At 44.9% G+C, this 13,603-nt stretch overlaps 1 protein-coding gene across 1 annotated transcript in view; it reads right to left on the reverse strand.

The window, feature by feature from the left end:
• Nucleotides 1-267: 267 nt before the first annotated feature.
• The window catches only part of lcor (ligand dependent nuclear receptor corepressor), a 61,756-nt gene continuing 48,420 nt past the window's right edge, over nucleotides 268-13,603 (reverse strand). The window contains exons 5-8 of the mRNA XM_076092035.1: nucleotides 9,739-9,898; nucleotides 9,440-9,585; nucleotides 5,757-5,847; nucleotides 268-1,417 (exon numbers count right to left, since the gene is read on the reverse strand). Of these exons, the coding sequence (XP_075948150.1) occupies nucleotides 268-1,417; nucleotides 5,757-5,847; nucleotides 9,440-9,585; nucleotides 9,739-9,898 (1,547 nt within the window). The remainder of the gene's footprint in view (nucleotides 1,418-5,756; nucleotides 5,848-9,439; nucleotides 9,586-9,738; nucleotides 9,899-13,603) is intronic.

Genomic DNA, 13,603 nt, shown 5'->3' on the forward strand with positions numbered 1-13,603 from the left:
AATTTCATTAATTGTCATTTAACGAATGTCTTTAGCTGCATTTGTCAAGCCCCTGGCTATAAAAGCTAAACAAATGCTTAAACGGCATCGCTTGTTTAAAAACCATCCGTTTAGTTGTTTACCTCCAGTGTGTTTTAAGAATCCTCCTCATGTTATCCCTGCGTTTGTGCTCACCCAGATACTGCAAAGTAAATTGGCACAAATAAAGCCCCATCCGTTTTCAAATCACTTAAGTCATTTGACTGAGGTTTACATGTGTTTTGTCGTTTAGTCGATTGGTTTGAAATTGTCATCGATCTCTTCTTTTACATTGTCCTTGAGCTCAGCGGCTGCCAGTGGCGGGCCGCTGTCGTCATCTCCCGGGGTTCCGGTGGGCGTGTTCTCTGACTCTGCGAGAGGAAAATCCTGGCCTCCTGCTTCCATCTTCATCATCAGCTTGAGCTTCTTCTTTGGGGGGTTCTTCAGGGTTCCCAGGCGCTCCTTGACCTTGTACTCCAGGGTGCTGTGCGGGATCCCGTACATGTTCTGAGCCTTGGACACACTCATCTTCCCGCTCATCACTACCGTTATGGCCTCCTCCAGGATCTCGGTGTTGTACTGGCGATAACGGCCCCGCTTCTTCCTCGGCTGCTTGGAGTTTGGGTCCCCTTCCGCGTCGGAGGTGGAGTACGCTGGCCCGGAACTGGAGTGGTCCAAGTCAGAGCTCCAGTAGTCCGCTGCCCCATCCAGCAGGCTTCCAAGGCTTCCTCCCCGGCGGTTCTGCTTGGGCAGGATGGCTCTCAGCTTCCGGTTAAGGATGTTCTCCCCATGGCCACCACCCCCGACCCCCATGGGGCCATAGCCGTACAGCTCAGAAGCATGGTCCCAGGAGAGATCCATGCCCCGAACTTGGGGGATCTTTAGGTCGACAGGTGGCGAGTGACCCTGGTCCCTCTTGCCCTCATTGTGGTGGTGTTGGGCCTTAGAGACCTGATTGTGGTGGTGATGGTGGAGGGAACTTTTGAAGGAGAAGGCTCCGTGGTGGTTGTGGTGATTCTCCAGGAATGTGGGCAGGTCTTTGAGGTCACTGAGGGCCCCGCTCAGAGCTCCACTGGCCTGCTTTAGCTTCATCAGGCTTTCGAGGTGGGCCTTGCTTCCCCAGAAAGAGGAAGAGCCCTTCTGGCCAAGCAAGGCGTAGGACTGCACATGATTGAGCAAGCCGGCTGACTCTAGATTAGCCAATGAAAGAGCAGCAGGCTGGCTCAGGAGACGATGCTTCTGGCTCAGGAGCTCTTCCTTGATACGCAGCGAGCGGGCCAATGGCGGCTTGAAGGAGTTGGAGTTGACGTAGTTCTCCCCCAGTCCGTCCGGCAAGCTTCCCTGCAGCAGGCCATCTTCGTCCACCTCTGGCAGGGTATGTTCCACTTTGATAGAATGTCTGAAGGGAGGAAAAAAAGGAACAGTTTAGGAACAGTGTCCGGTACGTCGTTCTAAAATAAAACCGATTGTTGAGACCAAGGTTTGATGCATATCGCATTTTGTAATTTAAGATTATAATCTTTAATGTGTAGCTAGGAATTCATTTATTCATCGTTTGACTTTTTACCACCTAAACACGTAAACACTAATAACTTACATTTGAGGAACTCAACAGCAGTGTCTTTTGCCAGAAACAACATTTTAAGATAAACCACAGAGCTCACTGTCAACAGCCTTTATTATCTACTTGTGACTATTTTTGTTCCTGTATTTGAAAGGGAGATCTGTAGACGTCTGCACTGTTTCTGGAAAGACGTGTTGTAGTTTTAAATGTGATCTTTCAATGTTTTACGAATAAAGTTCTCTCTATTTTCCTTGTTTCAGAGTGGTGGCAGGAATCTCAAATCAGTGGATATCTCAAAGCTTCTGCAAATAAAACTAAAACTATTTGCATAAATACCACTTGGGGTAAATGGGGAAAGTACAGTATTTTGTGACTTGCTTAAATTGACCATATATCCAGTAAATACATAAAGCTATAAGTGCCCACATAGGCCTGCTTGGTAAAACCTAACAAGACATGTCTCACACATCAGTCTTTCTCTTTATGCATGCAGACTACGAGTTCTAGTTACAATGTGTCGTTACTTCTGACACGAGGCAACGGTAATGTGTGGTATGTGACTGCTTAGCTCTACTCGCAGGTTTTACCGTAATAACATAAAAACACGTCTTTAATTCAGTTTAATAAAAACTCCAAACCAAGTTGTTAATCTGTGAAGAAATAGGAAGAAAAGAAATGCTACGACACAAACAACGTATTCTTCTGACTAATCTTTATTGTCGAGTGCTGGATAACAATCCCAAAAGAAACCGTCACTTCCTGATTCAACTGTTCACGCCTGAACACACGCAACCAAGATGAAAATCATGGTTGAAACACACGTCCTGCGTGCAAAGTGCCTCCAATTGAACTGCTGCAGCCAATTTCCCCACTGCTAAGTAACTATAGCAACAGAGGAAATGCTCTTTAAAGACATGATCCCTCGGGTTCATAATAGCAGGAAATAGCTTGTCAAGTCAGCGGATGGCACTGGGGAGGAGGACCTTGAGGGAAACACTGTGTCTTCTCCATTGGAGACACAGTGTGGTAGCTACAGTGCGACTGGCTGTGCGATGTTGGGAGTCCTCAGCGGGAGCTTTCAGACCGATTACCACAGTGGGCGGGCTCGCCGAAGACAATACGGGGTTAACGAGAGGCTTTGGAGTCTGCACTCCTAATAGAGCGTTCTGTTACAGTAAGCACACAGTCATCGGGGGAGGCTGCGCCGCACTCCTCACGGTGGAGCTGAGGATTCAATGTGGAAACAGAGTTTTTGTAGAAAACAAAAGGATGCAAAGAATTCACACAACAGAGGGGGATCCCCGGCGAGATGGATTGAAAGGTTGTTTCAGAACCTGTGTATCCAAAACAACAGCGTGTGCCTTCTGAGGATCAAATGTTTTTTAAAGGAAGGTAGTCTCATCCTGCAATACACACACTAACCCGGTGTGTGTAACCTGAAATACACGCACTAACCCAGTGTGTGTAACCTGAAATACTCACACTAACCCAGTGTGTGTAACCTGTAATACACGCACTAACCCGGTGTGTGTGACCTGAAATACTCACACTAACCCGGTGTGTGTGACCTGTAATACACACACTAACCCGGTGTGTGTAACCTGAAATACTCACACTAACCCGGTGTGTGTAACCTGTAATACACGCACTAACCCGGTGTGTGTAACCTGAAATACTCACACTAACCCGGTGTGTGTAACCTGTAATACACGCACTAACCCGGTGTGTGTAACCTGTAATACACACACTAACCCGGTGTGTGTAACCTGTAATACACGCACTAACCCGGTGTGTGTGACCTGTAATACTCACACTAACCCGGTGTGTGTAACCTGAAATACTCGCACTAACCCGGTGTGTGTAACCTGAAATACTCGCACTAACCCGGTGTGTGTAACCTGTAATACACGCACTAACCCGGTGTGTGTAACCTGTAATACACACACTAACCCGGTGTGTGTAACCTGTAATACACACACTAACCCGGTGTGTGCTTGTCTGACTATCAAAGATGAACTGATGTTAGTGGTAGTGGGACTACAGGCTCCGCCTCCTCCTGTAGTTAATATTACATGACCTGATCATTAGAGACTCCCGATGAGGCTCGGGGCCTTGGGGCCTTTGGGGCCATGGGACCCTCAGGAGGCTCGGGGCCTTTGGGGCCTTAGGACCCTCAGGCGTGCCGTCCTGGGGGGCTTAATTTTGATTTTAGTCCTATTGTGGAGAATACATCACAAGGTCTTCTGGGTTTGTGGCGAGTCAGCAGGCAAGATCCAGTTGCGTTAGAGTGAAAAAACGAAGTCTTGTGTGTCTGTACAAAAAGTGTTTGCCGAGCATAATAATCAATTAAAATGTTCGCTTCTTTTACATTTCGGAGTCTGAGAAATCGGTCTCTTTAACGTATGGGAACATCGAATAATTGATGATGACATCACCCTGCAATCTTTTACGAATTTTTTCACTCGCACAAAACCTCCTTTACTGACGCAGTATATTCAATAACTAACTGTTCTCAATTATCCTTCACTGGGATCTAAGTTTCATACGTTTGGTCGTCACTTCTATCAGTCAGTGCAGTTAGTAACCTGTTTACTGAGGGAAATGAGCAGATCATTCCAGAAGGCCACAAACACGTTTGCAAACCGTTTGATTGGTCAAGTATCTAAACACTTTTTGCGGGGGGGTAAAATCTAAATTGACCACATACTCAATGGTGGTAATAATCCTTCAATGGACAGGAATATAGCAGGTCAGAGTCGTGGTCGTGGTGGCGGCTCGGGACTCGTGTTAACCGTTACGTCAATGCAACACTTCTCCGATCACAGTTCGGAGAGCAACTGGAGGTGCATCCACTTCCACATGGTGGGCGCAGGTTTTCCATGCCCACAATCCGGCGCCAGAGGGGCCGCGCTGTGAATCGAACCTCCACTAATCCATCTTTGACCTACGGATCAAAAGTATTGCTGGAAATGGCAGCCGCGATTAGCGTCGAGCGTTTACCCCCCCACGTGATGCAAGAAGCGAGCTGCCATTTCCAGCTACCGATTCAAACACGACTTCGAGGCAGAGTCCACATTCATCAATAAATGATCGAGCCGCAACGCTGAGGATTGTCGATAAGTCCGCCAACACGGAGACGAAGAACAAAAAAACAGAGCAATCAAAGCCTCCGTAATGTGTTTGAAACATATTGCCATTGAACTCTCACTTGAGGCCGGACGGGTGGACGAGGGAGGGGCCTGCTTTACAAACAGCTGTACAGAAGCAGGTACAGCCAGGTGTCACAGCTCTTCACCGGCACTTGAAAGCAACACACACACACACACACACACACACACACACACACACACACACACACACACACACACACACACACACACACACACACACACACACACACACACACACACACACACACACACACACACACACACACACACACACACACACACACACACACACACACACACACACGATCGTGCGTTGTGTCAGGGCTGTCCCGGTGGAGGGGTTTCCCCTGCAGCGATAATGATGAGCCCTTTTTCTGTTTTTTGAAAATGACCTAATCTATCCTGATGTTAGTGCTAAATATGTTCTGTTGTATCCTGCGATTTAGGATGTGACGGTTGGTCTTTGTTGGTATTTGTCCCGCCCCTCCTCTCTTGTGATTGGACAGCTGGGTAAACGTGCCGCGCTTAGCGCTGAATAGACGCTCATCGCCAGTTGCAGTTACTGCGACAGCCCTACGCCGTGTACCCGGGTCTTGTTGCACACCAAGACATCTCGGATTAAGTTCACCAGCTTTACCGAGGGCTCGGGAACCCTCGAGGTAGGGAGCCGTCTTTTGTTAAATCTGGATTATAGCTACATGGACATGCAGGGGATCTGCACATTCATCCGACAACTCGATCAAATCTGCCAGTGACGGTTGTCATCGTCTCGTGAAATCAATCTTCCTCAGCTTGACTGTGGTTTGGCCTCTGCATTACCAATCAGAATCAGAATCAGAGTGTGACATCATCCCCTCGGGCCGAGTCTCCACGCTCCCGACCAGCGCTCTTGTACTGGAAGCGCAGTGTATAGAAGCACAAAACAGCCGCGGTTGCTTTAACCTCTCCGCTTGTTGTTTTTAGGCGGCTAACGGAGGCCGGTTTGACTAATTCTGTTGGCTTACCCTTTGACCCCGGGCTCAGGGGAGAAGCCGGGGAAGGTTTTGTGGTTTCCTGCACTCTGGTTCTTCTTGGTGGAGAGGTCCAGGACGCCGTCTGAGGATAAACACACACACGGGAGGACAGATGTAACACGACGGAGCTCAAATCCTGTTCTCAACATCACAAACTCAATACTTCTGATTATGAATCTGAGTTGTAGACTCAGTAGTTCATCATTTAATATGCTTATTATGGTCATTATGATTATTGAGTTTATTAAGGGTCTCTATGAGTTAGACAACTTTAACAGCTATTCCTGCTGCTGTTCAGTGCAAAACAACCCAAAGAGGACACGAGTCAAAACATTAAAAAATGTAAAGACACGAAAAACTGTTCACGTTACAGTTTCAGTTCATTTCTGTCCAGCAATGTTTATGCGCATTTTAAATTTTCCTGACTCAGATTGGACAAAGTGCAATGAGAAAAGGCTAATAATATATATCAATATAAAAACTAATATCTGCAGAAGCATAGCGGATGGGAACATGATTTTCTGGAACTTTGCGCTGGAAACGTGAGCGTATAGAGTTAAAGGAGCGGCGTGCAGTGATGTGTGGAGACATGAAGAGGACGCGCTCTTCTTAGTTCTTAGTTTGAGGCAATTATATGCTAATGAAGACATGGTTATGAATATTTTATTCCATCTTCCTTTAAATGGCAGAGAAGCTGCGGTTGTATCAATACAGTCACAAATTGAATCTGTTAATTAACCTCAACAAAATGATTCACTATTCTTTCTTCCTTCTTCTAGTAGACATTCAGCCGATGCTAGTCGATGTATTCCATATTTACATGACTTTATGAGTGAGCTTTTTATTCTTTTATCAGTGATAACGTAGAGTTAAGGTAAAGATCTTTAGACAATGTAACATTCGGAGATGTTCTCATAAATATGACGATTTGTTAATGAATACATTCGATCACATTTCTTATAACGTTTTATCCTCTGATGAAACCGGACGCGTGTTACGCCTTTCTTATAATAACTGAATAATGATAACAATTATTCAATCGAGTTGATTAACCTGAGCAGTTCACTGTATTGGCAACTCTTCTATAATAATAATTACTTAATAATGACTTTATTTATAGCACTCTTAATTTTTTGAGTTTACAAAGTGCAGACAAAGCAGCAAAAGAGAGGCGATAAAACGACAGCAGTGAGGCCCAACAAAGCAAAACAAGACGAGAGTTCAACTCTGATTAAACAGAACAATAGATGAAACAATGAAACCGATCGATAGGACTCAGAAATCAAATCATTTGGTAAAATCAAATAGTAGTGTTTATAGTAAAAATAAAGCATTAAAGTGACGACATCACTGTAAGAATGTGTTTTAAGAAGTGATTTAAAGCCTCGTCTCCTCAGCCAGGTGGTTCCAGAGCCGAGGGGTCCTGAAGGCAAACGCACGGTCACCTTTAGGTTTCATCCTCCACTGTGGGGCAGACAGAAGGGCCCCACCTCAGGATCTAAGGCAGACTACATTTCTTCTATATATGTATTTTGGGGGCCAGCACTCAGATGTGCTTTAAAAGTGATGAGTAAGATGTTGGCTGATAAGAGAGAGGAGGAAGTCACAGTCGTGGAGTCTGGAGAAGATGAACGCATGCATGACTTTCACCAGGTCAGCGTGAGAGAGGATCGGTTTGATTTTGGAGAAGGTTCTTATTTGAAGGAAACAGGACAACTTGTGTGATTTGAAGCTTAAATATTAATCTGAATATATGTTCATTTTGTCTCTTTTAATTAATTAATTAGCCAAGGGAGGTAAGACAGCTGTTTCTTTATTTATTTACCTTTTACTACAACACTCTAATCGGTGAAGACGAAGGAAGGAAGCAGAGGAGAAGCATATTTCTGATAATCATGTGTGTTTATGCGAGTTATATATATGAGGCAGAATGCCGTGGATCTGATTGCACATCTAATGTTAACAGCGTCTGCAGCTGCTTATTCATGTGAAACAGACTGAATTAATTTTCTTATTTCTGTGCTTAGATGACCAAAAAGAAAAATGCAAAAAATGTGCATATTCTGTGTGCTCCAGAACAGGTGGACTGTCTGTGACACTTCAGCAAGGAAGTCTGGGAAATATGGCGACATGCTGTGTGTGAAATCACAGTTTATTTGTGAATATGTTTGTCGGGGGAATCGGGTCACCACACGTAGAAAAGATGCATCATCATTACATCATCATTACATCATCAGCCTCATTTATACTCCGCTCAGACTCTGATTCTGACATTATTTCCACGGACACCTCGGTACACATCCTCCGTGTATTTCTGGACTTTTCCCTTCAGCACCAGAGAGCCGTTTCAATACACTCCAGGTGTTTTAGGATGTGCAGTCACCCTGTGGGGATGGGATGTGGATAAAACAATAATGTATCCGATAGTTTCACCAACAACAAAAAAGAAAAAGAAAGAAAGCCCGACACTCAAAAAACAATACAGCGCACACAGAACCGATAGACTCATCTCAGTAATCAATCTCTGTGCTATGCTGCTGTAATAACTAAAGTGCATGTGACCCTCTGACCCGCACTTTTTTTTGTTGTTTCATCGTACGAAATAGAAAACATGAGGAGATGTTGAAATGGAAAAACACTGCAGAGCCCAGAGGGGACACAAATAGATCACACTGGTCATGTTAGCGGCAGCATGCACATCGATTATACAACATGTGAAACGTTTATTAACTAGGAAACAAACCACGTTGTGCGTTCGCAACATTTTTGCTCCGAAAATTGACGACATTTCAAGGGACAACAGCCGTGATGAATGACACCGATGAGGTCCTCTTCTGAGCTAACGAAGATGTAAATTGGCGTCTCCATCTTCGTTAGCACGACTGCTTTCACGTGAGACTCTGGTGGTCGTAATATGAACTCTCTACGTTACACTGTTAGAGAGTTATGGGACAAAACTGTCTCCTCATCAACATGCAGATTCATGCAGACAGGTTTCCTCAATTCTGACATCATGAACTGAAGGTTCAGTCTCCCAAAATCATCCAGAACCTCATGGGCTGAAGCAGGAAAACATGCAGCTCTCTGGAGTCATGTTGTCAATTATATCTCAATTCTATTGTCATTGTTCTTTATGTTCATATACTTTTGGATATATATATATATATATATATATATATATATATATATATATATATATATTTACATTGTACATAGTAGTTAAATCTCTTTTTTTTTTTAAATTATTTTTAATTAAGGAGGCTTACTGTAAGCAGATTCCCAAAAGCTGGTATTAAAAGAGGGTCATACTGCGGTTGAGGGTTAAAACAGCGAGCGGTTCATCGCTTCAACCCTGCAGCCTGTTCGGTGGACGGAGAGTCGGACCCCCTGCTGGTTATGTTTGATTAAACCTAGATTGAGCCCACGGCTACATTTCACAGCTCAGAATGAACGACGGCTTTTCAGCGATCTGTTCATGAGCCGAGTGAGAATGTGTTGAGTCTCTGTGTGGAAAGAGAATCTGTGAGTGCAGTCGTCTGTCTGACGCGAGTTAACATGAAGTCAACATGATGTCCTCATAAGTGACGAACCCCTGAATGTGTGTGTGTGTGTGTGTGTGTGTGTGTGTGTGTGTGTGTGTGTGTGTGTGTGTGTGTGTGTGGGGTTGCTCTCACCCTGCTGCCTGGGGTCTGGGTCGGCCTCGCTCTTTTTGACGGAGAGGTCCAGCGGGCCGTCCTGGTCGCTCATGAGAAGCTTGCTGAGGACGGGATTCTGTGCAGAGGCAGCGGGCGTACCTCCTCCTCCTCCCACGCCGTTGCTGCTCTGGGTGCAGGCGGGTGCTGAGGTGGCAGCAGCGGCGGAGACGGGGCTGAGGCCGGGCCCCGGGGACAGGGAGGAGGAGGAGGCAGACGATTGAGGGGAGCTTGGCGCGACCGGGGGCCCGGGCGGGGAGCACGGGGCCGCGGCCAGAGACGCCGCTCTCGGCAGGCTTTGGTCCTTCATGGTGCCGTTGGGCAGGGGCGAGTCGTCCTGAGTAGTTTTTGAGGTATATTCGGCAGCGAACTGGCGGATCATTCGCTGCATGATCTCACGAGCCACTAGAGGAATGTGAGGTTCTGAGAAACTTGGGACGTCTGGAGGAAAACAAAACACAGAGGAAGTCCCTGAGTCATTGCCATGTTCATCATCTTATTTCATCCTGGAAATGTAATCCCGATGCTATGTTGAAATAATCCTAAAATCACTCAGAAGCACCACTTAATCCTGTTTATTGACCACAGTGAGAGCGCCATGATATTACATACATTACATTACAGTCATTTAGCGGAAGCTTTGGCTTCTTCTTCTCTGTTTAATATCAGCGTAGATTCAGACTCTTTGTCTTTTGGACTGTCGTACAAAAGGAGTAGTTTGACGACATTGCCCTGGGCTTCTGGGAAGTTGTAATGGCCATCTTAACAATTACCTGAAATGTATAAAGATTGAAATTATAATTGAAAGATTAACAGCTAATTGTCAGCTTAGCCTACAGTAGTGCACCAGCAGGTTTTATTCTTTGCTGCTGCAGTAAATTCCACACCAGTGGGTTAAGAGACGATGATTACTAGACTTAATACTAGCTGTAAAGTACATTTGTACTACTGTATCAGGTAGTATTGCATCATATCACGTCGTACTGTACAGCAGTTATGGATGGGAACTGAGAACCAGCTCCTACTTTGGAATTTCAGATTTGATCGTTCATCGGAAGCATTTTGCCTCTTCCGTTGGTAAAATATCAAGCAGTCATTGCAGTGAAACATAAATAAAAGAACTATTTCAAAGTGCAACAAGTGCCAGAAGACAACCGAATGATCCCCCGCTGTGAGAACACAAGCCCACATCAAACACTCGTCACTAATATACATAATACAAACAGCGGCAATGACAACACTCATTTGTTATTAATGCATTAATCCGGCATTGTCCCAGATAAATCATCTGCACGTATCTCTTCATCACCAGCAGCTCTGCTATTGGGATACATTCATGCGTGCCAATGAGTCAAACCCTAAATCCTCCAAACAATACATTAGCCCCCAAACAATCTAATCCTGAAAGCTATGCTGAAATAATCCCCAAAACATCCCATATATCCTGCAGTGTATATAAGCTCTACATGCAGCACTTAATCCTCCCTATTGAGCGAGGTCGAGGCACCGTAATGTCAGAGTACAGCAGGTGCATGCTGCTATCTTCAGCCACGCATTACACGTATGCTTTCCCAGCATGCTTCCTGTTTTTAAATCTGCACCACGTCTTGAGTTATCTGAATTTATGGCCCAGTTTTGCTCAGCTCCTCTGTAACGGTTGTGGGGATTTCATGCCGTAGCTCGATTGCCGTTTCCGTCACATTGTGTTCGCTCCAACTACAGGAGCAGTAAAGTAAATGTGTGGAAAACATCTGATTATCTAGAGTTCTGAACTTTTGACTCTGGAGGGCCGACAGCAGCCTGAGGCTGTGGTGAAGTGTGGGCTCAAGACTAAAGGTGACTTCTTAATGAAGCGCTGTGTCTGGCAGCGTCCGCTTCAACGTTTTAATTTACTATTTCTTATCCTCGTTGGCTGGTCTCCTATTCAATCCTCTAGTTTATCTCTAAACTCTTCTTCTTGTGTTAAACATGCAACTTTTGTTTTGAAAAGTGAAAACACCAAAATAATTGACTTTAAATAATAACTTTAAAACATAGTTATAACACCAGTATGTGTTGCTCCAATAAACAATGTTATCATATCAATACGATGTTTTTACAGAGGATTAAAACCGCCATTGACAGTGAACACCAAAAAATGATGTTTTACAGAAATGTCGGCACGTCTACAACAATCTACTGCGCTTCTTAGAAGATAAAACCAGTTTTATGTCAAACTTGCCATGCAGTCGGCTGCAACGACGTAAAAAGTGGTGAGAAAACTATGAACGAACAACAATCTGTTTAAACAAAACCTCAAATTCATGTGAATACGGAAGCTACCGAACCACAAAGACGTTTACGTTGGTTGTGTTTGAGCTCTGACGTTCTCCTCCAGCATCAAGCGGTGCCTGTAAAGCTGAGCTACAGACGCAGTACGGAGGTGTTGTTGCCGTTCGTTGTGTGCGAGTGATAGTTTAATCCCTTGTTAGCGTTGTTTGACTTCTGTGCTCCACCTGAACATCGCACTGTGTAATCCCCGCCACCGAAATGATCTCGCCGACATGGCAAATAAAAGAGCTTAACCTGTGCGCTGACACTCTGTTGTGTTGTGTCAAAGGCCTGTTAAGTTACATTAATCATATCCACCGTGTGGCCTTTTTTGCCCACTATGCCTCAATCCAACGGGCCTTAAATGATAAAAAAAAACAGAACAGGAAGAGGGTTAGTCTGCTGGAAATGTGCCCTAATTATAAAGCTCCATTTCGACAGATGTAGGATTCATGCTGCCACTTTGGGAATCCTCCTGGGGAAACCCCAGCGTGCAGTGTGTGTGTGTGTGTGTGTGTGTGTGTGTGTGTGTGTGTGTGTGTGTGCTGCGTTAACTAGGAAATGGCTCGTTGTGTAACACTACAGCTTTGTGCGCCGGAGGTCTCGCCTCGCTACGACAAAGCAGAGTGATCTTGGCAGCTGAATCTTTTATTTATTTTTCAGAAAACTTTCCTTGAGTAGTCCAGGACCTCTTCTGTCCAAAAAAAAAAAGTATATATATCTATATCTACAGATATAGATATATGTAAAAAATGATGCATGAAATGCATTTTATTTGTCTTGAGTGTCTCCCCTTAAGAATTTAAATTACAGCAGAAGTATTCCTTCATGTTGATGAATGTGCGCTTGTTTTGTTGTGTTTGTGTGCCTGGCAGGTCTGTTGCTGTAATAATGGCCGTGTGTGTGTGTGTGTGTGTGTGTGTGTGTCCGTTCGTCCCATCCCATCATGCCTAGGCCTGTGTGAGCGTTTATCGGTCTATATACGGCAGCTCCACGGGCAGCTTCGCCTGCGTGAGTGAAGCCAGATTGATTTGAAGCCGAGCGTTGATTGGACAGACACCAGCTTCCGTCTGGTGGGCTCAGCGCTCCTCTGTCACAGAGTAGCTCTCTGCCTCGGACACAACATGATACACTCCCCGTGCGGAGGGGGAATATTACGGCAACTCTGCAAATATTCTGACTTTGAAGCGGTGCTGATTTGAAACCTGCACCGAAGCTGACGGCGCGTGTTAATATACAAGCACCAGATAGGAACGTTAAAGCCCCTCATCATCACTTTTGAATGTGAAACCAGGACTCTCGTTTATTTTAGGTAGTAGTTCACTCAGCAGTCTGGTCAACCAAGAAAGAATCTAGTCCATTATGAACTATTACTTGTTATAATAAACACCAGAAACATCTCTCTGTATAATGTAATGTAGTTCAATAGCACCACAAACTACATCCTCCAACGTTATCATGAAGTTTAATCAACACCGCTGAAACTAATGTAAATGTTTCTGGAAGCGTCTCCTGAAGGGTTCAAGGTTGCTGTGAGTTTGCATCGATCAAGGTGCAGCTTTATATTTGGCCCTCGACATTAAGGCTGCACTCCTCATGTGACTGTGAGATAGTCCTACAGTTCAGTCCAGTTCATTCTTTATTGCCGGACTCAAAGTCCGTTAGAAAAGCCTACAACACAAACAATGACACATTCATTCAAATAGGTAGTTAAAGCAATGTCTCCACAGGAGTGACGGGTATCAGGTCGAGAACCAATCAGCCATCAGAGGGATTTCTACATCACATTCCTCAATAGAGCCTGTAAAGTGTGCACAAAACAACCCGCTTGCACTA

The sequence above is a fragment of the Anarhichas minor genome, unplaced genomic scaffold (assembly GCF_050575085.1).
Source record: "Anarhichas minor isolate MPS153535 unplaced genomic scaffold, ASM5057508v1 ptg000014l, whole genome shotgun sequence".
NCBI lineage: Eukaryota > Metazoa > Chordata > Actinopteri > Perciformes > Anarhichadidae > Anarhichas > Anarhichas minor.